The sequence below is a fragment of the Stegostoma tigrinum genome, chromosome 1, assembly GCF_030684315.1.
Source record: "Stegostoma tigrinum isolate sSteTig4 chromosome 1, sSteTig4.hap1, whole genome shotgun sequence".
NCBI classification, from domain to species: Eukaryota; Metazoa; Chordata; class Chondrichthyes; order Orectolobiformes; family Stegostomatidae; genus Stegostoma; species Stegostoma tigrinum.
Genome location: NC_081354.1, coordinates 162220024 through 162246979, shown reverse-complemented (window position 1 = coordinate 162246979; position 26956 = coordinate 162220024). Strand labels below are relative to the sequence as shown.

Genomic DNA, 26956 nt, shown 5'->3' with positions numbered 1-26956 from the left:
CACTTGCTGGGCTTCTTTTCAAGGAAGGAAACGCTCTATCAGCACTCTGACAAAAGGGGAAGTTATACTGTGTAAGCAAATGCAGAATGAGTCAACAAGAGTGCTGGAATACTGGACAATTTTAGACAATAGAGCATTATACCTTCAAGAAATATGGCTCTGCAGAATTGATGATTTTTGAAACTCAACTGAGGCATTATCCAGCAGTTGAAGGCCAACTTTCCTCTGAATCTGTACCTGTATTTAGTCCCTCCCACAAATGCCTAGTCACTGACTCCTTCCTTCTGTTTGATAGTTTTTTGAGGCTGATCCATATCACTCACACTTGAAGCTGACCCATACAATTTGATATCAATTTTTGACCCTGACATCAGCTTCCAATCACATATCTGTACCATAACTTAGACCATCTAAAAATTTTGGAAAATTAAAACCAATGCAACAACTATCTCACCAGACAATTATTTTAAGACCTAGGTAGAAATCCATCAAGACCTGGGGGCGGCGGGTGCTTGTCAGTTCACTGTTCTAATATTTTGCTCTGTATCACTTCATTGGTCACAGTAATTTTCTTGAGTACCCCCTCCCTCTTCTTCCTGATTTACAGCTAGTCCTGGGATGTCTGGGTTGCAGGGTTATCGACCATTAGGTTACAGCCCCATTGTAGTCATGATTACTTGTGCTCCAGAACGAATGAAAATTTTCCAGTACAGCTTCAACATTGATGTCTACCCAACTATGTGAGAAATTGTCCTGTACAGAAAAAATATTCCAATCCAGTCAATTATTGCCTGAACATTCTATTCTCAATCATTAAGGAAGTGATGGAGATATCACTGACAATGTTATCATGTGAAAATTACTCACAAATAATTTGCTCATCCATGCTAATTTTTGTTCTTCAACATTCTAGACCACATTAAAGCCTTAGATAAAACATGGACAAAACAGCTGAATTCCAGAGCTGAGGTGTGGTTGAATGAATTTGACATCTAGGCAATTTGAAGGAATTCAGGGGGAAAGATCTCTGGTAGAAGTCAGAAAGGGCAGAAAGAAAATGGTTGTCATTGTTAGAGGTCAAACATCTCTGTTAAACAAAAATACAGGTTTAGAATATAAACAGATATAGAGGGCTCTTAAATAAATTTTCAAGTCTTTGGCAAAAGATTTGTTGAAAATTGAAGTGAGATCATGATGAAAACATCACTGCAGAGGTTCCTCAAGATCAACCATATTTAATTATTTCATCGAAGATCTTCCTTCCACTGCAAGGTTAGGAATGGGGATATTCATGGCTGGTTACAGTGTTCAGACCACTTGCAGCTTCTTAGATGCAAAATTAGTAACAAGTGACGTTTGCACCATCCGACTTCTAATCAATGATTGCCTCCAGCAAGTGAGGGTTCGACCATCTCCCTTCAGCATTCAGTGGTAATACAATGCTGAATTCATCAACATTAAGATCCTGGAATAGAACATAGAACAATACAGCGCAGAACAGTCCCTTCGGCCCTCGATGTTGCACCGGCCTGTGAACTAATCTAAGTCCAACCCCCTACACTATCCCATCATCATCCATATGCTTATCCAAGGACTGTTCAAATGCCCCTAATGTGGTTGAGTTCACTACATTGGCAGGCAGAGCGTTCCACACTCTTACCACTCTCTAAGTAAAGAACCTGCCTCTGACATCTGTCTTAAATCTATCACCCCTCAATTTGTATCTATGCCCCCTCGTACAAGCTGACGTCATCATCCTCGGAAAAAGACTCTCACTGTCCACCCTATCTAATCCTTTGATCATCTTGAATGTCTCTATTAAATCCCCTCTTAGCCTTCTTCTCTCCAATGAGAACAGACCTAAGTCCCTCAGCCTTTCTTCATAAGGCCCTCGCTCCAGACCAGGCAACATCCTGGCAAATCTCCTCTGCACCTTTTCCAATGCTTCCACATCCTTCCTGTAATGGGGCGACCAGAACTGCATGCAATATTCCAAGTGAGGCTGCACTAGCGTTTTGTACAGTTGCAGCATGACATCACGGCTCCTGAACTCAATCCCTCTACCAATAAAACCTAACGCACCGTAAACCTTTTTAACAGCACTGTCAACCTGGGTGGCAACTTTCAGGGATCTATGTACATGGATACCAAGATCCCTCTGCACATCCACACTACCAAGAATCTTTCCATTGACTCAGTATTCTGCCTTCCTATTATTCTTCCCAAGGTGCATCACCTCACCTTTATCCGCATTGAACTCCATTTGCCACCTTTCAGCCCAATTCTGCAGTTTATCCAAGTCTCCCTGCAACCTGCAGCATTCTTCCACACTGTCCACCACTCAACTGACTTTAGTATCATCTGCAAACTTACTAACGCATCCACCTATGCCTGTGTCCAAGTCATTTATTAAAATGACAAACAGCAGTGGTTCCAAAATAGTTCCTTGAGGCACACCACTAGTAACCAGACTCCAGGCTGAATATTTTCCATCAATCACCACTCGTTGTCTTCTTACAGAAAGCCAGTTTCTAATCCAAACTGCTAAATCTCCTTCAATCCCATGCCTCCATATTTTCTCCATTAGCCTACCATGTGGAACTTTATCAAAAGCTTTACTGAAGTCCATGTACACCATGTCAACTGCCCTTCGCTCATTCACATGCTTGGTCACCTTCTCAAAAAACTCAATGAGGTTTGTGAGACACGACCTGTCCTTGACGAATCCATGTTGACTATCTCCAATCAAATTGTAGCTTGCTAGATGATTATAAATCCTATCTCTTATAATCCTTTCCAGAACTTTTCCTACAACAGACGTAAGGCTCACAGGTCTATAATTACCTGTGTCATCTTTACTGCCCTTCTTGAACAAGGGCACAACTTTTGCAATCCTGCAGTCCTCTGGTACTAAATCTGTAGGCAATGAGGACTCAAAAGATCAAGGCCAAAGGCTCCGCAATCTCCTCCCTAGTTTCCCAGACAATCCTCAGAAATCCCATCCGGCCCAGGGGATTTATCTACCTTCACACCTTCTTGGATTGATAACGCCTCCTCCTTACTAACCTCAATCCTTTCAATTCTAGTAGCCTGTAACTCAGTCTCCTCGTCTACAATATTCTCCTTTTCCTGAGTGAAAACAGATGAGAAATATTCGTTTAGCACCTCTTCAATCTCCACAGGGTCCACACACAACTCCCCACTTCTGTCTTTGACTGGCCCTGTTCCTACCCTAGTCATCCTCTTATTCCTCACATACCTGTAGAAAGCTTTAGGGTTCTCCTTTATTCTACCTGCTAATGTCTGCTCATGTCCCCTCTTTGATCTTCTTAACTCTCTCTTTAAATCCTTCCTAGCTAATCTGCAACTCTTCATCGCCTCATCTGAACCATCTCGTCTCATTGTCACATAAGCCTCCCTCTTCTGCTTAACAAGAGATACAATTTCCTTAGTAAATCACGGTTCCCTTACCTTATCGCTTCCTCCCTGCCTGAAAGGGACATACCTGTCAAGGACACGCAATATCTGTTCCTTAAACCAGCTCCACATTTCAATTGTGAATGATGGTTGGTAATTCACCATTGATCATTGTGGCTGCAATGGGCAGATCAGAAACTGGGAATTTTTGTTTTGTTCATGAGATGTGGGTGGCATAAGCTAAGCCAGTGTTTATTGTCCAAAGGGCCATTAAGAGTCAATAGTATTCCTGTGAGTATGGAGCCACGTGTAAGCCAGGTGAAGATAGCAGATCTCCTTCTGCAAAGAACAATTTGGCTTTCAACAGTGGTTACATGGTCATCTTTCTATTCCAGATTTATTTTGAATTTGATTTCTGAATTGCTAGTCTAGTAAAATTATCATTATCCCATCCTTGGTTTCCTCTTCCAAAATCAAATAGATATGCAATGATCTGAAAATGTGCTGTTTTCAATCTTCACAGTGCAACTATAGACAAATGAGCCTGACATTAGCGTTGGGCAAGATGTTGGAAAGGATTCTGAGATACAGGACTCGCAAGTATTTGGAAAGGCAAGGACTGATTAGGAATAGTCAACATGGCTTTGTGCATGGGAAATCATGTCTCACTAACTCAATTGAGTTTTTTGAAGAAGTGACGAAGAGGATTGATGCGGGTAGGGCAGTGGACGTTATTTGTATGGATGTCAGTAAAGCATTTGACAAAGTTCCACGTGGTAGACTGATTAATAAGGTTAATTACATGGACTACAGGGAGAACTATCCATTTGGTTACAGAACAGTCTCAAAGTTAGAAGACAGAGGGTGTTGGTGGAGGGTTGTTTTTCAGACGGGAGGCCTGTGACCAGCAGTGTGCCGCAAAGATCAGCGCTAGGCCCACTGCCTTTTGTCATTTATATAAATGATTTGGATGTTAATATCAGAGATTTGATTAGAAAGTTGCTAGATAACACCAAAATTGATTATTTAATGGAAAGCGAAGAAACTTACCTCTGAGAACAATAAGACATTTATTAGATGAACCGATGGCTGAGGAATAGCCGAGGTGTTGAGCTTTGGTGGAGCAAATCAGGGCAGGACTTAGACACTTAATGGCAAGGTCCTGGGGAGTGTTGCTGAACAAAGAGATCTTGGAGTGCAGGTTCAGTGGTCCTTCAATGTGGAGTCACAGATAGACAGGGTAGTGAAGAAGGGGTTTGGTATACTTGCCTTTATTAGTTATTGCATTGAATATCAGAGTTTGGAGGTCAAGTTGCAGCTCTACGGGACATTAGTTAGGCCACTTTTGGAATACTCTGTTCAAATGTGGTCTCCCTTCCGAAGGAAAGATGTTGTTAAACTTGAAAGAGTTCAGAAAAGATTTACAAGGATATTGCCAGGGTTAGAGAGTTTGAGCTATATGGAGAGGTTGAATAGGATGGAGCTATTTTCCATTAAGTATTGGAGATTGAGGGATGATTTTAATCTCATGAGTGGCATGGATAGGGTGAATAGTCAAGGTCTTTTGCCCAGGTAGGGGAGTCCAAAATTAGAGGGCATAGGTTAAAGGTGAGAGTGGAAAGATTTAAAAGGGACCTAAGGGGTAACATTTTCATGCAGAGCATGGTGTGTGTATGGAATGAACTGCCAGAGGGAATGGTGGAGACTGGTACAATTACCACATTTAAAAGGCATCTGGATGGTTATATGAATAGGAAGGATTTGCTGGCAAATGGAATTAGAATAATTTAGGATATCTGGTCAGCATGGACAAATTGGAGTGAAGGGTCTGTTTCCATACCATACATCTTTATGACCCTATGACCAGACATTATGGTGGTTATTCTGAAAATGGGAGAAATTGCTAACCAGGGCCTGCTGTCACAGACACAGCGTAAACGAAGATAAGATTTCAGTTCAGAAAAGTGTTGATCTTCTTATGGAAACCACTGTAGCTATAATCATAAGATAAAAGCTAAACCTGATTCTTTCAAGGGAGACAAAGAGGGAAGTACAGGTAGTTGAAGTGGATTCCAGGGTCAAGATACCCTTGTGTCCCTGAGCTAGCAAATTAGCTGGGGTTTCCATTCCTAACTCCTATCAGATGAGCATCATTGTAACAATGTATGGAGATACCCATGAATAGCTAAGCTGCAATGTTATGCATGGTTTAATGAGCCATTGCAAAGTATTGCATCTGTTAGTTTCTCCTTCTGAAAGAGTGATGGAAATAGAGATTTTAGAGTACTTGATGAGCAGTCTGAGTTAAAATCACACCAAGAGAAATTATGAAATTGTATTCAAGGAATCTGGTCACTTTTGGGATGCTGGGCTGTTGCCAAAATCTAGTTGGTTCACTTCCTGACAAGCTGTCATGTCTGGTCTGGCCTGCACTTAACTACTTCAGGACTACGTGGTTGACTCAATGACTTTGGAGAAAACTATGCTGGTGCTATGGCAGCCATATTGCTCACATTCCAAAAGCCATGTTTTAAAGAAAAGAGGAAGACAAACCATCTGAAGAAGTTGGCCATGGACAGACACATGTTCGGACCGGGAATGTAAATGGGGGTATGGAATTCAGAGATATAGAGAACTCTTAAAACTATATTAGTACTTGAAAAAAGATCTGTTGAAAATTTAAATGAGATCACAATGAGAAAATTGCTATGCTTTCGGCTAATACCCAGATAAATGCACACATTTTAAGCAGCTGGAATCTCGTGCAAAGGTGATTCCCATTTGGTTGTTATCTTGGGTAGAGACTAATTATGCTCACAGGTCAGGTTGTCTATTGATTTTAAAGGATTTTGTCAGCTCTTGTAATAGTCCAATGGATGTTGTCTTGGTATGGTGCTATGCTGCAGAAAGTCCCAGGTTCAAGTCTGTTAGGGTGCTTCAAATTTCTTTGTACATTCTGAGCTTTGGAGAGAAATATCATCTCAGATTCTTATTTCTGATGATTGCGCTGTATTTTCTGTCCGTGCCGGAAAGAGGCTACCTGTAGATGTCAAGTGAACAAAGAATATGCCTTATGTGTGTTGCTGCCTGGGGTGGAATAGCACTCTGGATTCAGACGTGAGAAACCACAATGGCAAGATGGTCAAAGAGACAGGCATAGATGATTTTCACCATCGTAATGGAGTGACACTATTACAGCATATGGCTGTGAGATGCTACCACATGGCTGTGAGGCAGTGATGACTTTTAATGTTAAGTCTTTGACAAACAACACGCTGCATAGGCTTATCAATGGAGTCAGGCGTAAAGAATAACCGCTTTGGGGGATTGGTAGTGCAAATGGAACGTCTCTAAAGTCAAATATCAAGGATTACAAGAGTAGAAGAACCAGCAGCGGTCGGAATTGAAAACGAATGAATGTGCAGAGTGGTGGGACGGCGTCGCAGGGGAAACTGTTCTCAGTAAAGGGATTATTAGTCATGTGCACCTCATGTCATCACGTGTGAACATGAACGAATTGGCAGACGCCGAGAGAGACGCGAGTTTCTGGGGAACTAGATAAAGCGGGTGTGTACCGCCCTACAGCACTGTCAGTGTGTGAAGTTTTTGCTGTTGGTGTTGCTTTTCGCAACTTGTTCGCAGCCGATCATGGATTGCGGTGTGGTAACCTCCAAAGGTGTTCTGCTGTTCCTCAGCCTTGTTTTCTGGGTGAGTTTGTTTTGATTGACCTCTGTATGCTGAACAAATACAGTCAAGTTTGTGACATTGGTTGAAGCGCAATGTTCGAGCGAGGTCGTTTCGGCAAACTGTTTTCCGGGACTCCATTTGCAGAAAGTGTCGTTCACTATCACCAGCTCTAATCTTTATTCCAAACTTCAGTTTTTTTTCTGTTGTTTCTACCTGTCTTGTACGCAACGTCAGTTACCCCCAAAAAAACTAAAACTTTGAGTCGAACCAGGACGTTTCATTCTGGATTGAAAACGAAAGCTGACGTACTGGACAGACAAGTGTCGCAGTTCTAAGGGAATATGTAATAAATATTTTGCTAACGAGCTTTCAATTCCATTGTTTTACGCTGGAATAGAGTAACTAGTCTGCTTTCACCAAACCATTCCGATCGGCCTATTTTTAATCAGACTGCTGCGTTAGTGTGCTCTGCCCACACCTGAGAAAACAGATGTGGCTGCCCATAGTTAGACAGGGCCTGTGGGCCTTGAACCCGGATCACCTGGCCCAGAGGGAGGGACACAACGGTAGTGCCATAATACTTTCCCCAAGCTGTTCTACCCAAACTGGTTAAATTTGAGTTCCAGTGGAACATGAAATAGTACAACTTAAGAGTATGCCCTTCAGCCCCCAATTATCCTATTTTAAACTAATAGCTTCTTTCTGCATGTGGTCTATAACCCCTCTGTTCCTTATAGTATCTGCTTCTGGCAGTGTCCTAGGCACTTCTGACGTTGGGGGGGTGGGAAGAGGAGGCAGAATTTGTTTCTGCCATACGTTAGAAATGGATCTTGGTAGGCTTTGTACTGAAATGAAGCTAAATTTGATCCTACCCTGGAAACAATGGCTTGCATGTTTCCTTTTCCACCCTTCCAAGTCAATATTTTGTCCATAAATGTTGCTGTTTTAATCTGCATAAGGTTTGATGTAGTGATGGTGGTGGGGGAACTTGCATGTTGGCTCCAGTCCAACCTGTTGTAACTAGTAAAGGAACTAGCTTCCTCTTCAGTTTCACTGTAACACTGTCATTTCCACTCCCATCCCACTTCAATGAGCTAGTCTGTTGTAATTTTAAATCTTGGTCAGGATTTGAATGGTGAAATGTGACTGCGTAAATGTCAAACTTTAACTTCATGGATTGAGAGAACTTGTGATACTTCCTGAAATTAAAGATTACCCATAATCCATGAATTAAAAGCAACCTTAAGGGAGTCAAAGCAACATAAACAAACAACCTCTGAGAGAGGTAGGACTGTTGGATAATATTGCTCATGACATGGGCAGCTAAGACTTCAGATCATTGTCTCTACAGGCAAGTGATAAGTTTCAGGACAGTTTAAAGCTGAAGATAAGAGCTAGTCTTTGTCTTGAGAGTCTAATGATGACCATGAATCCATTGATGGTTTGGGGTGGAACCCATCTGGCTAACTCCTCCCTGTAGGGGAGGAAAGTGCCATCTCTCCTGGTCAGGCCTGCATGTGACTCTAGACCACTAATGTAGTTGACTCTGAACTGCCCTTTGGGTGCTGAGGGATGGACAATAAATGCTACCTAGCCAGCAATACCCTCATCCTGTGAATGAATAATTGTCTTCAATACAACACTCACTAGGCAAAATACAAAAAAAGTAAACTTGTATTTCCAGATTTTAGTGCCAAAGTTACATAGAAACTGAATGCAGTTGGAGCAATGGAGGTTATCCTCTGTAAATAGAAGACTTTGTTCTTCACGGACTAACTCTCTGAAGCTCCTCTGACAGGCCTTTGTTTTGAAGGCTCATGACACCTAACCTAGAAAGTCTTGGGTTGCTAGTGCCCTTGTCTATCACTTGCAAGTTCCTTTCAAGTCCCCCACCATCCTGACTTTTGGTCTATAATTATTGTTTTACTGTCAGTGTCAAAACCCTGAAGCTACCTTCCCAGCAGCACTGGAGATCATGCTAAAGGTTGACTTTTTTATAGTGGCCTAAAATCAGGAGGGGTGTAGATCAGGTGAATTGCCAAGGCCCTTTTTTCCCAGGGTAGGGGAGTACAGGACTAGTGAGCATAGATTTAAGGTGAAGGAAAAGATATGAAAGGGATCTAAGGGCCAGCCTTCTCATGTAGAGGGTGGTGCATGTATGGAATGTCAGAGGCAGTGGTGGTGGCTAGTCCAACTACTACACTTACAAGCATCTGGATGGGTGCATGAACAAGTTTAGGAATAGGGGCTAAATGCTGGCAAATAGGACTAGAGTAACTTGGGATTCTTGGTTGGTGTGGATTTGGGCTGAAGGGTCTGCTTTCTTGCTGAGTTGAACAATATATGGATTAATGACTTAATGGCATTAGCATGTGCTCATGCATAAAATCATTCACTTTTGCTTTATAAACCACATGATTGCTCATTCCTGAAGCTCAACACACGATCTTTTGCCAAATTGTCACTTGACTTTGTCATGATGTCCAGAACCACTCTTAGTATTAAGAATGCGTGAGGCCTTAACAGCACCATTCTAGATACCAGTTTATTACTATTACAGCTACTAGCCTTTGATTCTGGGCACTTGAGGGGAGAAGGATGGAGAGGCACTTTCAGTGTAGTATTTTTGTCTTGAGTTAAACCAGTATTTTTTAGGCAAGATTGTGGGTCCTCTGCACTTTTGGTGGTTTTGTGATCTTTTACAAGACAACATTCCATGGCTTTGAAGGTCAGGGATAAATCACAAGCCAATTAATGCCGTCATACACTAGATGGTGAGCAGTTTTTAAATGCACCTAAATTTTTTGACCCTATTCAATAGAAAGCTTTCAGAAGCATTGAAGCAGACTCTATTTAAAATAGCCTGAGTGCTGAGACTGCATCTGTACAAGTTGAACTTCAGCTAAGTCAATGCCTGAGAATACTAAACCATCAATAGTGAAGAAGCAAATATTTTACTACCATCTTGCCAATGTTCCCTTTTTAAAATGCTCAAGAATAACTGGTCTCTGACTATAGGGTTAACTTGCAGACTGCTTCTTTACCTTGGAGCCTGGATTGACCAGAGTCTCCCATGAGATGGGGCAGAAAAATCCAGTAAAGTTGTAAGTGCACCATTTGGAGCTGTGAATTTATCCAGAGCTGGCCGTGTACACCGATCCAGGAAGGAGATTGGATAGAAGCAGGCAACCACATGAAGACTAGATCCCACTATAAGGATCACTTTTAGTGTATATATTTAAATGCACAATTGTTTTGTGGGATTAGGAGCAAAGACCAGTGTGGTCAAGCAGGGTCCTGAAGTAAATTACCTTTTTAACAAGGTAACCTGGAAAAGATAATGACTTGCAAAAGATGTTTCTGTAATGTAATCTTGAATCATTATGTTGCAGAAGGAAGCCATTTGGCCCACTTGCACCAGCTTGGAGCACTTTAACTTGTTGCCAATAACCTGCTTTCTCTCCACTTCCCTGCACCTTTATTTTTAATCAAATCACTTGTTGCTTTCTGTCTCAATACTTTGTGTATTTCTGACCATAAGTGTGCTTTTCTTTACTTTGTATAGCTAAAAAGTGGGGCTAGTTTTAACCACTAAGACTGCAACTTACAAATTATTGATATACTTTATTAGCCAGGTTTGCTTGCTACAGATGTGACTCTTCATCTTGTATTTTGTTTTACTGTATTTGCTAGTCTGTTCCAAGCCATTTACTTCACTGACTTGAGGCCTAGAGTTTTTCAAGCTGGAACAATAGAAACAGCATAAATGGGTGGAATTGAACCCTTACAGAACCAGGGTTTTAGTTTAGCTTCCAGTTGTTAGGGTCTGGAAACTGGACATGGGAGCTTTCTATCACAGCTAAAAGCTAGGACTCTACCAGAATTCTCATGGCTGCTTTTGTAGCAACTTTTTTCCAGTGAGTACTCAAATATTTGTATTTTAATGGGGTGTGAAAAAGGCTTTTTGCTTAAAGCCAAACAGTGTAACCCTTGCCCTAGAAGGGTCCTGTTTATAGTATAGAAAATGGATCCAAACTTGAGCCAGTTACTGAGTGCTGCCAAGCTAACTATAAAGGATAGTACAACTTCAATTATTGTACTGTCATATCTCTGGATTTCCACAATTTTGTATGGACCAGAACAAATCATCCTCAAATATCAAGGGGAGGGGCTGATGGAAAGCCTGTACCTTTAAAGGTATTTAAAAGGGGCAAATTGAAGGTGCTATCTTCAGATGGAGGGGGCACAGGAGGTCAGTGTACATGTTAATCAGTTGGTAGTCCTGAAACAACTAAGATTAAGTCTTATATCTGTACTTAACTCTGCTATGTTAGGCTGATTGTCCTCTCTCTTTTGTTTTTGCCCCACCATCACATGTCACCTGGATTTATTAAATCCAGGTTGCTGAGGCAGAGACTTGCTGACCAGAGAATTGATGGCTAGAATTGTAACTATTCAGTAGTGCAACTAGCACTTAAATACATGTTAAAAGCAACTAACTACAATTTTTCTCTCTCAGGCTGCAGGGGCTGTTCTGACTTATGTGGGAGCCGTCTTGTTATCCACCTATAAGAACTACTCAAACTTCTTTGAGGACAAATATGTTGTGTTGCCAGCTTTGGTGATCATTGCTATCGCCCTTGTAATGTTTCTCATTGGGTTCATTGGATGCTGTGCAACTCTAAGGGAGTCTCGCTTTGGATTGGGATTGGTGAGTTTGGCTAGATCTCGAATCTTTGACACACAGGGTTTCTTTTGTACTAGGGTAGTATGTCTAGCCAGGAAACTATATATAATGTTACCATGCTAAGCTTGACCAGAGCTCTGTGTTGTAATGTGTCCCTCCCTTGCCTCTTCTGAATTGAGGCAGAGGGAGGAATCAGTGCTAATTGGCATCCCAATGCTATCAGTTTGGTTTCTTAAACACAGACTTGATTGCTTTGTCTCAATATTCTATCCTCACTGCAGACTACATCTGAAACTGGCTTTCTATTACAGCAGGAAAAACTGGGTTCTTCTCTTAAAGATGAGAAGATGGAAAATTTTTCAAATGCTGAATTACAAGAAATTGCAAACTACAGCCTAACCTATACACCACCTCTTCTAAGCTTGCAACCCATCCACTTATGATCCTAGATGTTACTCTTGGACAAATCTGATTCTAGGCTGCAGTCTGGCTCTACTTTGATCCAGTGGTCATTCACTGAAGAGCACAAGTGGGTTTGGTTAAGCTTTTTACATAAAAGAAAAAGGTATATTTAGAACAAAGCTGTTTTATACAAGGTGAAAAAATTAACAACTCTAATACAGTACTGGCCAGAGTTTGCTTATCTAGTACAGCCTGGCTTGCTTTTTAAATTTGACTGAATTTCAAGTATTTGTTTCTGCTTTGATTCCTTCAGGGTTCTTTGAACATTAATGATCTGAGCTTTGAAACTGCAAATTGAACTCTTTTGTCTCTTCAGAATTGATCTAAAGTTAGTTTATTAACTTCTCTAAACTACATTCTAACTAATGCCCAACCAGGCCTTAAATCGAAGCCAAGAGCTCTTCAATCTTTGGAGTTTTGCCTCTTAAGCAAAAAATTGATCCTGATTTCTAAAGTAAAAGCAATTGAGCTTGTCCTATCCAATTGTTAGGAGTTTACTCGGGCTTTGGTGGATAAAGAAATTGGCCACTAAGACCCTTAAACTAGCACCCAATGCCACTAATCACAAAGCAATTTCTGAAATGCAAAACTGGAAGTGTCTAGAATCTTCTGGATTAATCTCAGAATTGGGGTAAATGATGACTGAATGAATAGACTCAGATCTTGATTGAGAAGACAATTACTAGATATTTTTTGAACTGAATGAATACACAAACTAATCTTTTAGCCCATAATACTGACTTGAGGTGGGGGGGGCATGTGGTTGGTGGGGAGGGAAGAAAGATGTGCACTAGCTAAATGCTCAACATTTTGAACACATGCTGAGTGGAAAAGTTTGGTTTTTGTGCTGGGTATATAATAGAACATAGAACAATACAGCACAGAACAGGCCCTTTGGCCCTCTTCTGCTGACTTGTGAACTAATCAAGCCCTCCCCTACACTATCCCATCATCCATATGCTTACCAAAGGACTATTTAAATACCCCTAATGTGGCTGTGTTCACTACATTGGCAGGCAGGGCATTCCATGCCCTTACCACTGAGTAAAGAACCTGCCTCTGACACCTATCTTAAATCAATCACCCCTCAATTTGTAGCTATGCCCCCTTGTACAATCTGAAGTCAAAATCCTTGGAAAAAGACTCTCACTGTTCACCCTATCTAATGCTCTGATCATCTTGTATGTCTCTATTAAATCCCCTCTTAGCCACCTTCTCTCCAATGAGAACAGACCCAAGGCCCTTGCTCCAGACCAGGCGACATCCTGGTAAATCTCCTCTGCACCTTTTCCAATGCTTTCACATCCTTCCAGTAATGGGGCAACCAGAACAGTGCACAGTCCTCCAAATGAGGCCACACTAGTGTTTTATACAATTGCAACAGGACATCAGTGCTCTGGAACTCAATCCCTCTACCTATAAAACATAACATGCCATACACCTTAACAGCTCTATCAACCTGGTGGCAACTTTCAGGAACCTATGTACATGAATACCAAGATCTCTCTGCACATTCCACACTACCAAGAATCTTTCCATTGATCCAGTATTCTGCCTTCTGAATATTCTTCCCAAGGTGCATCACCTCATACTTTATCTGCATTGAACTCCATTTGCTACCTTTCAGCCCAATTCTGCAGTTTATCCAAGTCTCCCTGTAACATTCTTCCACACTGTCCTCCACTCATCTGACTTTAGTGTCATCTGCAAACTTACTAACCTATGCCTGCATCCATGTCATTTTTATAAATGACAAACAGCAGTGATCCCAAAACAGATCCTTGAGGCACACCACTAGTGACCTGACTCCAGGCTGTGTATTTTCCATCAACAACCATTTATTGCCACCTTACAGAAGCCACTTTCTAATCCCAAACTGCTAAATCTCCCTCAACCCCATGCCTCTATTTTCTCCAGTAGCCTACCATGTGGAACCTTATCAAGGCTTTACTGAAGTCCATGTACACCATGCTAACTGCCATACCCTCATCCAAATGCTTGGTCACCTTCTCAAATTTCAATGAAGTTTGAGACACAACCTGCCCTTGACAAATCCATGTTGACTGTCTCCAATCAAATTGTTGCTTGCTAGATGATTTATAAATTCATCTCTTATCATCCTTTCCAGAACTTTTCCTACAATAGACATAAGGCTCACAGGTCTGTAATTACCTGGGTCAACCCTACTGCCCTTGAACAAGGGCACAACATTTGCAGTCCTCTGGTACTAAACCTGTAGGCAATAAAAACTCAGATCAAGGCCAAAGGCTCTGCAATCTCTGCCCCCGCGCCCCCCCCCCCCCCCCCCCCCCAACCTTCCCAGAGAATCCTCAAGTCCCATCTGGCCCAGGGAATTTGTCTACCTTCACACCTTCTAGGATTGATAATGCCTCCTCCTTACTAACCTCAATCCTCAATTCTAGTAGCCTGTTGCTCAATCTTCTCTAACATTCTCCTTTTCCTGAGTGAAAACAAATGAGATTTGTTTAGCACCTCTCCAATTGCCACAGGGTCCACAACTTCCCACTTCTGTCTTTGACTGGCCCCATTCCTACCCAAGTCATCCTTATTCTTCACATACCTATAGAAAGCTTTAGGGTTCTTTATTCTACCTGCTAATGTCTGTCTGCTCAAGTCCCTGCCTTCCTCTTAACTCTCTCCTTAAATCCTTCCTAGATAATCTGTAACTCTCTATCACCTCATCTGAACCATCTTGTCTCATTGTCACAAGCCTCCCTGTTCTGCTTAACAAGAGAATTTCTTTAGTAAACCACAGTTCCCTTATCACTTTCTCCCTGCCTGACAAGGACACTAGCTGTTCCTTAAATCAGCTCCTCACTTCAATTGTCCCCATCCCCTGTGTTTTGATAACCCATTCTATACCTCCTAAGTCTTGCCTGATTGCATTATAGATGAGGAAGGGCAATTATAACTCTTGCCCTGTGGCATGTTCCTATTCCTTTCCATTGCTGAAGTAAACATAACCGAATTATGGTCACTCTGTCTCAAGTGCTCACCTACCACTAAATCGAACGCCTGGCTCATTACCAAGTACCAGATCCAATGTGGCCTCTCTCTCTTGTCAGCCCTTTGACATACTGTCAGGACCCTCCTTGTGCACATTGGACAAAAACAAATCCATCTGATGACTGGAATTGCTATAACTCTAGTGCAATGTTAGGGAGGTTAGTCTCCCATAATGACTACCCTGTTCCTTTCACTCCTGCCCAGAATCACTTTCCAGGGATGTGGAGGAGAGGGTGGGCAACTTTGCAGAAGCCTATAGAAAACTCCCAGTCATGTGACCTCTCCTGTTTCTCACCGCAGGCGAGTCCTCCTGAAAAGTTCTTTCAGCCACTATTATACTGTCCTTGACTGACCAAGCCACACCACCCCCTCTTTCTACCACCTTCCCTGACCTTAAAGATCTAAACCTGGAACCTGCAACATCATTCCTGACCCTGCTCTAGCCATGTCTCAAATGGTCAGAACATCCAAGTCCCAGGTACTTCCATGTTGCAGGCTCACCTACCTTATTCCAGATGCTCCTGGCATTGAAGTAGACACTTCAAACCAGCTTGGTGATGCCACTCATGACCTTGCTGGGTGGAACAGCCCCATTTCTCTTGTGCCTCAACTCTCAAATTACCTAGCTCTCTTCCCCCTCTGAAGAACAGATAACAGATCTGTCTATGGGCAGATCATCAGCCAACAGTGGCACCTGTGTGGAATATAGAACAGCACAAACAGGCCCTCTGGCCAATTGATATTATGCTGAACATAGCAAACTAATCCCTTCTGCCTCCCTTGGGATATTCCTCAATTCTTAGTCATGTGATCACAAGATTCTCTGAAATGCTCCTTGGTTTTTGGCCTCCATCACCCCCAGTAGTGCATTCTGCATTCTTACTAGTTTAGCAAAAAACTTGCCACTCATCATGTTTAAACTTTGCTGTCTCACCTTGGATACCAAATGCCTGTCCCTAGCTTTAGACACTTCAACTTTTTTGTGGGGTGGGATGGAATCTGACCATCTGTACCTAGGCACCTCATAAGCTTAGACTGCTATCAAGTTTACCCCTGACCTCTGCTACTCCAAAGAAACATGAGTTTTTTTCTCATCTGTCCTTCTAGCTTATGCCTTCTTAATCCAGGCAGTGCCCTAGTAAAGCTCTTCTGCACCCTCTAAAGCCTCCACAGCCTTCCTTTATAATATGGCAACCCAGATTGAATGTAGTGCTGTGGCCTAACCCAAGTCTTAAAGCTGCAACATCATGACCTGACACTGCTCAGTGCCCTGACCAATTTTAAAAAAAACTAGAATGCCATACACCTTTACCACCCATCTACTTGCTCACTTGCAGGGAGGTACAGACTTGAACCCCAAGATCCCTTGACATCAATGCTGTTGGGGTCCTGTCAGTAACTGTATATACTTCCTTAACACTTGATCTCCAGTACGGCTACTCTCTTGCCAGAGTTGAACTCCATCTGCAACTTGTATGCTTTAGAAATTCTTCTACACTATCTGCAACACCACAGCTTTGTCTGGGAACTTTCATAACCACCCATCTGTTTTCATAAGACACTTGTATATCATGCAGTAAAGATCCTTGTAGAACACCACTAGTCAAACACCTCCAACCTGAAACAACCTTCCAACACTCACCTTGGCTGCCTTTGGGCAAGCCAAATCGGAACTTGTGCAACAAGTCATTGGATCCTGTGTATCTTCATCTTTTGGATGGCCCCACCATAAGGGACTTTGCAAGCCTTGCTGTACCCACAAAGACAACATCTGCTGCTCTACCCTTGATCATAAGTATTGTTACCACCTCAATGTCAATAAGCTAGTAAGACATGACCTACACTGCACAGGACCATGCTATTCCCTGAGAATTCTCTCCAATACTTCCTAACCACCAAGTGGAGAGTCACCAGTCTATAGTTTGCTGGATTATCCCTATTCTTCTTTAACAGAAGAACATGAACTAGTCAGTCCTCCAGGACCCTTCTAGTGCCTAGTGAGGATACAAAGATCTTGGTCAGAGCCCCATCAATCTCCCACTCTTGTCTGTATAACCAGGGGTGAACACCATTCGGCCCTAGGAACTTAGCCACCTTCAGGCTTAGACCCAAAACTGGTCATTCTTGACCTCTGCCTGAGTATTTTAGCATGCTCCACACAAATCTCTCTATCATTCTTTTGAGTAAATACTGACAAAGTACCTGTTTTAGGGTCTCACCCACATTATCTGCCATAATGTAAAAGTTGCCTCTTTGCTTTGTGATCCTGCCCTCTCCCTAGTTATCACTTAATGATCTGTGAAGTTCTTTGGACTCTTAACTGTACTTGATAACATTATCGTTTGTTGTTGTTCCCTGCTTTCCTCACATTCCTCATGGGCCCTGTTTGACTTAAGCTTCCAAACTTTGTAAGCATTTCCTTTTTTATGACTGAATTCATAACTGTTGATATCCAAGAGTCCCTTACGTCGTCACCTTGTCATTCCTCCTTAATAGAACATGGTGGTCCTGGACTCATTAGTGGGTCTTTCAAACACTTCCCACATGTCAAATGTAGATTTGCCTGATACCAGCTTCTGATTAATACTGATGTAATTTGCTTCACCCCCCCCCCCCCTCAAAAAAAGTACTTCCTGCAAGGTCTTGAGTTGCCCTTCACAGTTGTCCTAAAACCTCAAGTTTCATGATCAGTGTTTTTCCAAAACTTTCTCCCACTGAAAGTCACCTGGCTGGGCTTACTGGCCAGAACAAGGTCCCGTATGCCACTTTAGTTGGACCATCAACACGTAGTTTTGAGACTCTCCTTGGATGCACCTAACAAATTCTTCACTCTAAGCCTCCAGAGGAGCCTGAGCCAAAGTTGTCCATTATGAAAATTAGATTATGGAAAGATGCAAAAAATCAAAATTTGTTCCTCAATGTCTCAGCAGTTGGGTGAGCCTATAAGCATGTACTGTCAGTAACTGCATGTTCCTCATTGAGCTTGACTCATATTGCCTCTGCATGAGGCTTAAATGGTGCAAGTGGATTTTAAGTTACTTATCTGATCTGTCTTGTCCATTTATTCTTGGAATTGTAATTTTTCTGTACACGTAGGTGTATAGTTATAATATTTTTTCTTTCTTAGTTCATGCTTGTACTGTTCATCATCTTTGCTGCAGAAGTTTCTGCCTTCGTTTTGGGATTTCTCTACAGAGGAAAGGTACTTTGGGCAACTGTTTGCAATTTTTTAGACAACTGTATTTTCTTTGTCTTATGCTAAATGTTCCCATCCTGGTGGGTTTTTAGAGGCTTTATCTCTTTTTAAATGGGGTCCTTGAGAGGAAACAAGGAAACCTTCTCAATGGGTGACACAATTTTGTACTTGTGACTGGGTGGTATCAACTAACAGCATGCTGTGGATCACTTGCTGTAGTACTGCCAAACTCAAGGCAGTATAGAAATGTGGCTTCTACCTAACGACATCACAATATTATTATAGCATGAATAATTAACTGGGAATACTCAAGGTGTAATTCAATTTTGGGAGTGGGATTCCTAACTTACATGATGTTGGTTTTATTGTGACTGACTTGGGTGTGACTTATGGTATGAGTGGTGAATAGTTGCTTAAACTTTAGCTAATTGTTTGTTGTGCTAATTTCCTGTAGATGCATGAAGGTGTGGATAAGACAATGACTGATGTCTTTTCAAAATATAATGGAAAGAATAGTGCAAGTAAGGCTGTGGACTTCCTGCAGAAACAGGTATGCCTAGCAGCATGTTTTGATGCTTGATTTTAGAGATGTCACTAAGATTTGTGCAGTGTTATCACCACTATAAACAGGATCTTTGACTGTCTAGTCAGGCATGAATATGGATATTGTACTTTGCAACTGGAAGTTGACCTTTTGTTTTTTCTCTTTAAGATGGCATGTTGTGGGCTGATGAACTACACCACCTGGGAAACCACTGACTGGTTCATCAAAGGGAACAAGACATTCCCCCTCAGCTGCTGCAAGCATCAATTCTCCAACTGCACAGGAAGCCCAAGTCACCCTGAACTCCTTAATACAGCAGTATGGTTTCTCTGTTTCTCATACCCTGCTTCCCTTTGCCTGTTCTTTCTCTCAGCTAATGTAGGTTAGCTGCAATGTCATCTCTGAATCCTAGTTGCCCTAACATACTCTGTGGTGAATTGATTTTATATGGGAGACAGGGTAAGAGGAGGTTGGAAAATCTCAAATTTATGGCTTGCATCATCAATGTTTCCTCTACAATTTTTGGTGTTCCTCATTGAATCCACCCAATAGCTTTTATTAACTTAAATGTCAACTAGCTGTGGTTGGTTGGCTCACCAAGCTGGTTCATTGTTCCACAGATGTTTTGTTACCCTGCTAGGTAACATCAGCACAGCCTCAGAAGCACTTTTTTTCCTCCCACCTGGATATTAAACTAGTCAATTGAGCTGGATTACCTCTTCTGGTTTTCTTTGGCAATGGTTTGTATGGGGTTAAGTTCCATGTGTTTATTGGCTTTCAACAAACAAAGAAACCTACAGCACAGGAACAGGCCCTTTGGCCCTCAAGCCTGTGCCAATCAAGATCCACTGTCTAAACTGTCATCTAGCTTCTAACAGTCTGTGTCCATTTGCTCACTGCCCATCCATGTACCTGTCCAAATATCTTAAGATGCTAATGTGTCTGCATCTACCACCTCTGCTGGCAACATGTTCCAGGTGCCCACCACCCTCTAAAGAACTTTCCATGCATGTCTCCCTTAAACTTCCCTCTTCTCACTTTGAACTCAGGACCCCTAGTAATTGAGTTCCCCCACTGTTTTGGGAGGGGGTGGAGGGGTGGAAGAGCGAAGCTCTTTGCTATCCACCTTGTCTATACCCCCTCATGATTTTGTAGACCTCAATCAGGTTCCCCCCTCAATCTGTCTTTCTAACAAAAACAATCCTAATCTATTCAACTTCTCTTGTAGACTAACAGGCTTCTAGGAACTCCTGTGCTTGTCTTGGCTTTGCTTGTCCCATTTGAAATGGTGCTTCTCCTGTTCTGTGTGGATGAACACTCCCCACTTGGCTACAGAAAGACAAACAATACTTGCTCACCTGCATCCACATTGAATTGGTTATTCTCTTGATCCATGTTGCATTCAAGCCCATTGAGATGGACCAAAGGGCTTGTTTCCATGCTGTACAGCTGTCCATAAACCAGACTCTGAATTAATCTGTCCTACTTTCCTCAACCCTTCCTACTTGTGTACTTACTGGGGGAGATGACCTAGTGGTGGTATTGCTGCACTGTCAATCTAGTGACCCAGATAACGTTCTGGGCAGCCAGGTTTGGGTCCTGTCATGGCAGATGGTGGAATTTGAATTCAATAAATAGCTGAATTAATGGTCTAATGATGACCATTGCTGACTGTTAGCAACCCCACCTGGTTCACAAATTTCCTTTAGGGAAAGAAACTGCCATCCTTTCCTCATATGGCCAATGTGACTCCAGACCCCCATGTGGTTGACTCTTTACTGCCATCATCCCAATTAGGGATGGACAAAAATGCTGCCTGGCCAGCAACACCCCTGTATCCTGTGAATGAAAAAGAAAACCCATCTAGATGACTGTAATTGAACCTGCCTCCATCACTTCCTCTGGCAGCTCATTCCAAATGCTACCTTCAAGGAAGAACTTCCTGCAAATCTTGTCACTAACCTATTTTTGTGAGACTTAGCAATTGGAATTCTGCTTGAGTCATGCATTTGGAGTAAAATCTTCCATCTGGCATTAGATGACCATCCTCTAAATTTAACCACAAGAAAATCTGCTTTCCCCTGGGATGACTGGCTTTGGAAGGAGAATTTGTAATTTAAAACTTGAGGCACTTTGCCATTTTAAACACTCTTTCCCTCAAATAACAGACCTTCAAAGCTATGTCAGTTTTTAATACCTCTGGAAATTCCTGAAGCCTTAGTGATGTGTGGAGGACAGCATCTGATCCTCCACATCCTTTCACAGGAGTAAATGGAATGGTTTTTTGTGGTAGCTTCTGCAGAATGGATCTAATAGTCAGTTGTAGCCTGGGTTTGCACAAGACACTTTCAACTAAGTAATGCTCACATTTTTACAGTGGCATAAGTTGTTTAACCTGGCTTGCTTTGCCACTTCAGAAGGCAATTTAAGACCTAATTAAGTCCTGGAGCTGCATGTAGGCCAGGCATGAAGGATAGCAAGTGTCTTTTTTAAGCAAGTAGAAATTTTACTTAATGAAACTGACCACCATTGAGTGACTTTCCATTTTCAGTTGTCTCAATTTAATTTCACATTCTTCTACCTACTATGTTAGGATTTGAACTGTGCTTCATGGTTAGCCATTTTTGACTTAGTGACACTTGCCAGTCCGCTGTCTCCACAAATGGGATGAAACCTCTTGCCTGAGACTTGTCAGGGAAAACTAATTTTAATCCAGGCATTGGATCATTAAGGTGGACATTCCTGTGCTGTTACATGGAAGTTGGTATCAAACTTTTTAGTGATGGCAGTTGCAATGACTAAAATTATCAATTGTATTACTTCTTGAAATAACTTTTATCTCTTTTAATAGGGATGTGAAATGAAGTTGGAGACTGGCCTCGAATCCATTTTGAGTTATGCCATGCTAGTTGTTCTGGGATTTGCCATAATCAAGGTAGAGTTTTCATTCTTATCCAGCTTTGATCTAGAATTAAGATTTACTCCAAGATAACCTGAAGAGTTGTCAATATGACACAGGAGCAGAAATTAGTGATATGGGAACTGCAGATGCTGGAGAATCCAAGATAAGTGTGGAGCTGGATGAACACAGCAGGCCAAGCAGCATCTCAGGAGCACAAAAGCTGATGTTTCGGGCCTGGACCCTTCATCAGTGGGGGATGGGGAGAGGGAACTGGAATAAATAGGGGGCAGTGGACCAAAGATGGAGAGAAAACAAGATAGGTAGGGAGGGGGATAGGTCCTTCCAGGGAAGATGGACAGGTCAGGGAGGTGGGATGAGGTGGTAGGTGGGAAGTGGAGGTGCAGCTTGAGGTGGGAGGAAGGGATGGGTGAGAGGGAGAACAACTTAGGGAAGCAGAGACAGGCTGGGCTGGCTTTGGGATGCAGTGGGGGAAGGGGAGACTTTGAAGCTTGTGAAGTCCACATTGATACCATTAGGCTGCAGGGTTCCCAAGCAGAATGAGTTGCTGTTCTTGCAACCTTCAGGTGGCATCATTGTGGCACTGCAGGAGGCCCATGATGGACATCCCATCTGAGGAATGGGAGGGGAAGTTGAAATGGTTCACAACTGGGAGGTGCAGGTGTTTGTTGCAAACAGAGGTGTTCTGCAAAGCAGTCCCTAAGCCTCTGCTTGGTTTCCCCAGTGTAGAGGAAGCTATAACAAGTACAATCGATACAATATACCACATTGGCAGATGTGCAGGTCAAGTTCTCCTTGATTATGGAATGTCATCTTGAGGTGTGGGGGCAGGTGTAGCACTTCCTGTGGTTGCAGGGGAAGGTGCTGGGTGTGGTGGGGTTGGAGAGGAGTGTGGAGCAGACAAGGGAGTCGTGGATAGTGGTCTCTGGAAGGCAGACAAGGGTGAGGATGGAAAAATAGCTTGGGCAGAAATCGGGTCCACTTGAGTCTGCTCTGTATGGTTAAGTTCCTCAACTACATACTCCTACCTTCTCCCTGCGTAGGTTCTTGATTGTCAAGGGTTATCTATTGCCAGTTTTATCAATGACCTGGCCTCCACAGACTTCTGTGGTAATGAATTCCACAGATTCATCACTCTCTCCAGTTTCTCCTTTATCTCTGTTCTAAAAGGTCTTCACTTTACTCCTAAGGCTGTGCCCTTGGGCCCTAGTCTCTTCTACCAATGGAAGCATCTTCCCAACATCCACTGTCTAGGCCATTCAGTATTCTAAGTTTCAATTCATTTGCCCCTGCCCCAATCCTTAACACGAGTATGGTCTCAGTCCTCAAATGTTCCTCATACATTAAGCTTTTGTTTTCTGGGGCCATTCTCACGAACCTGTTCCAGGGCCACTACATCCTTATGGTGCCCAGCACTGCACATAATATTCCAAATGTGGCCTGACCAGGGCCTTAAAGCCTCAGCCATTCACTCCCACTTTTGAGTCCTCTTGCCAACACTTGACTACTGATGCAACGTGTGAGCTTACCGTAGAATCCTGGACTAGAACTCCCAAGTCTCTTTGCACTTCAGGCTTCTGAATTTTCCTCCCACTTAGAAAATAGTCCATGCTTTTACTCTTAACATGCATAACCTCACACTTTTCCCACATTGTACTCCATTTGCCACTTACTTGCCCACACTCCTAACCTGTCCAAATCCTTCTGCAGCCTCCGTCTCCTCAATACTACCTGTCCCTCCACCTATCTCCTTGTATTGTTGGAAAACTTAGCCAGAATGCCCACAGTTCCTTTATCTAACACTGACCCTCACAAAACACCTTGCCACCCACCTGCCATCCCAAGAAAGACCCCCCCTTATCCCTACTCTGCTTTCTGCCAGACAGCCAATCTTGAATGGACATGGCCTGATCATTAAGGAAAGAAATACAGCTGACTTCTAAATGCCAATCTGATCACCTTGCTGCCCTGTCTACCTGAGTGGGTGAACTTGAAGCTGAAGTTCAATTGAAGGTCCTTTAACCATGAGCAGACATCAGTCTGATGCAATCAAGGGGTATCTATCATATTGTCCTCTTCAATGTGGCCAGACTATCCTTGTGGAAGAAAAGTCTTATTTTAATTGACCTAGTCAGATGTTATAACCCTCCTGGAATACAAGGGAGTTGAACACCTATTTCCCAACTCAAGAAGGACACTGACTGCACCAAAGAGCCCTTTGTGAAGTTGAAACATGTGGCTGACAAGTGACTGCAGCTGTGGCCCTAATGTGGCAAATACAACTTAAGGATCAGATTTTTTGTAGGTGGCAACACTAGCCTCTCTCCTAATGCAGAAGGCCCCTTTTTTGGGGCCATTTAAGTCATAGGAATTTGTTTCTCAAGTCTTCTGAAATTTCACCATGTAATGACAGTGGTCACAACACTGGGAGCTTAGTTAGCTACTTGCCTTTTAATACCACTCAGTCTTGATGCTGGAGTATTCCAGCATCCTGCCTAGTGAAGAGGAAACTGCTTGCATCCTGGTGTCTATTCTACCACCCCCAGTTGGGGTAAATGTTTGTAGTAATCATTGCCACTTTCTACAAGTTGTTTTTTGGTAAACAATGTGCTTGGACTAAGGATAACTAAATTTCACTTTCCACCCCCACCAGTTTTTTGGAATGATCAGCATCTGTGTGATTAGCTGCAGACGAAAACAAACCGATTACCAACCACTTCCTTCATCTGGAATATATGCATGAGAACTTTTCTAGAAGGCATCTGGCTATTAACTAACTTGATGACACCTAACACTGTTAATTGTTTAAACCCACCAAACTGAATTGATAGCTTTCATTTTTAATAGAAAATATCACCACTTTTACATCTACACAGTTTGCAAAGTACACTACTTTGCAACAAGAACATTCAATGGAGGTTACAGTCTCTAAAATACTTGTCTTTTTGGTTTATAGTTTTTGATTGTAGCTTTGTAACTTGGAACATGAGAATTAGAACCATGTACACTCTCTCCTAAATGTATTAAAACATAAGTGCTGATTTGATCTAAGCAAACAATTTCTGTAGGGTGGAGGTGCAAAGAATAGGGGGTTAACCACAATTTGGACTACTTTAAATGACCTACCATTTTGGTTTTTGCTTTTTCCCTGCTTGATATGGGTCTAGACTTGACCACCAAGGTGGATCTGGCTTTTATTTTGCACCTGTATTAAAGGCAATCAGTCACTTTCTAGGTTTTAAATAACTGAAATCTTCCTATGGTCACTACACCAAGTAAATGCATGTAAAAATTTCATTAACTTTCAAATATTTAATTTCTACTTTAACTGCTCACTGTCAAATCAGCAATTGGTGACCCAGCTGTTTGGATCTGATATTCTTCGTTATGAATGACTTAATCTTGTCATCTCCAGGGTAAATGTAAATTTCCAACAGCTCTTTAAATCTGTGCATCCTGCTCTTAAATTCAAGATACCAGTTATCAACTTTATTTGCCCTTCTACACTTATCATAGTAAATGGTGTCAAATTTTGGTCTGAAGTGCAATTGGGCATTTGATGATGAATATTCAACATGCAGTGTGGTAAATCATACTTCAGTGGTGGTAATAGAGGAGGAGAAATGCACTTGTACATGCATGTCATCTACCATCCCAGCTTTTCCACTCACTAAGCTGAACTCCTCGAATATCTAGCAAAGATCTGTTGCAGCTTGGATGCTAACTAGTAACTGAAATCAATCCTTGTCTCATCAATTTTTTATTTCACTGAGATGGACCAAGATCAAAAAGCTCAAAGCAAGGCTTGTTGGAAATCAAATCCAGGAGACTCTGACCAGCTTTCTGCAACAGATGTAAAGTAAATGATTTTTGTAGCAAACACCTTTGGAAAAGTATTGATGTGGTGTTGTGATTTTAGTGTTCTCTGAATAAATGACTTAATATTTTGTGTACTTGGCTTACTTTGATTCCAGGTTTAAAGCCACCAGAATAATGCACGACTTCCTAACACTTGTCTCGGAACATGGCCAGTTTTTTTGGGACGGAACAGGGGGACAGTTACTGTTTAATCTATGCAAAATTAGACAGTAGTAACATGGTGTGCACTTACTGTAATCATTGAGAGGATAATGTGATTATGGTTATCACTTTCCACTTGATACAGCCATCACTGGCTAACTAGCATTTATTACCATCCCTAAGCTCCCCTTTTTAAGGGGATAAGCTACTGTGAACTGCTGCTACAGTACCCAATACCAAGATTCAATTCCACCTGTCTGTTTGTACATTCTGTGTCTGTGGGGTATCCTCATCTCTGGACTGTGGGCAGGCTAGGTGGATTAGCCATGGGGAAATGGTAAAATTTTTGCAGGGGTGGGGGCATTGCCTGTCTGGGTGGGAGGTGTCAGTGTGGACTTAAGGGGCCAAATGGCCTGCTTCCACACTCTGGGGATTCTATGCCATCTGTGTTTTGTAGGCAGACCATGAGCCTTTAAGAGTTCCTGGGTTTTGACCCCCTTCAATAGTGAAGGAACAGGGTGGGCACTTTCATTCAATGGTGAGTGACTTGGAGGAGAACTTTTTAATAAGTGGTGCTGTTTTCCACATAACTAGTGCTTGCATCCTTCAAGATGGACATGGTCATGGGTTTGTCTAAGGACTTTTCACTTTTCAGAGTGAATGGATGTGGCACCAATCAAGGGCTGACTTTTTTAAATGTCCTGGATGGTGTCAAACTAGTGCATAGTGCCAACACTGGAGGCAAGCAGGGAGTATTCCATCTCCATCACACTCTCTGCAATGGTCAAGTAGATGGACAGGCTTTGAGTCAAAAGTTTGAGTTACTCATTGCATTTCCTGGTCTGAGCTGTTTCACTCTTTCAGTAGTGAGTTGAGTTTCAGGTGAATAGTAATACTCTGGATGTTAATGGGATTCAGTGGTAACAACACAATGTCAAGGACAGAAGCCTCCATCTCATTGGAGAGGGTCACTGCCTGGCATTTGTGCACACCTTC

At 42.3% G+C, this 26956-nt stretch overlaps 1 protein-coding gene across 1 annotated transcript; it reads left to right on the top strand.

Moving 5' to 3' along the window:
• Positions 1-6937: 6937 nt before the first annotated feature.
• tspan36 (tetraspanin 36) lies at positions 6938-25893 on the top strand. The gene is made up of 7 exons (XM_048540645.2): positions 6938-7125; positions 11624-11815; positions 18408-18482; positions 18931-19026; positions 19189-19338; positions 21872-21955; positions 24594-25893. Exons 1-7 carry the CDS (start codon positions 7066-7068, stop codon positions 24681-24683), a joined length of 747 nt encoding a protein of 248 aa, XP_048396602.1. The 5' UTR covers positions 6938-7065; the 3' UTR covers positions 24684-25893.
• Positions 25894-26956: the final 1063 nt, after the last annotated feature.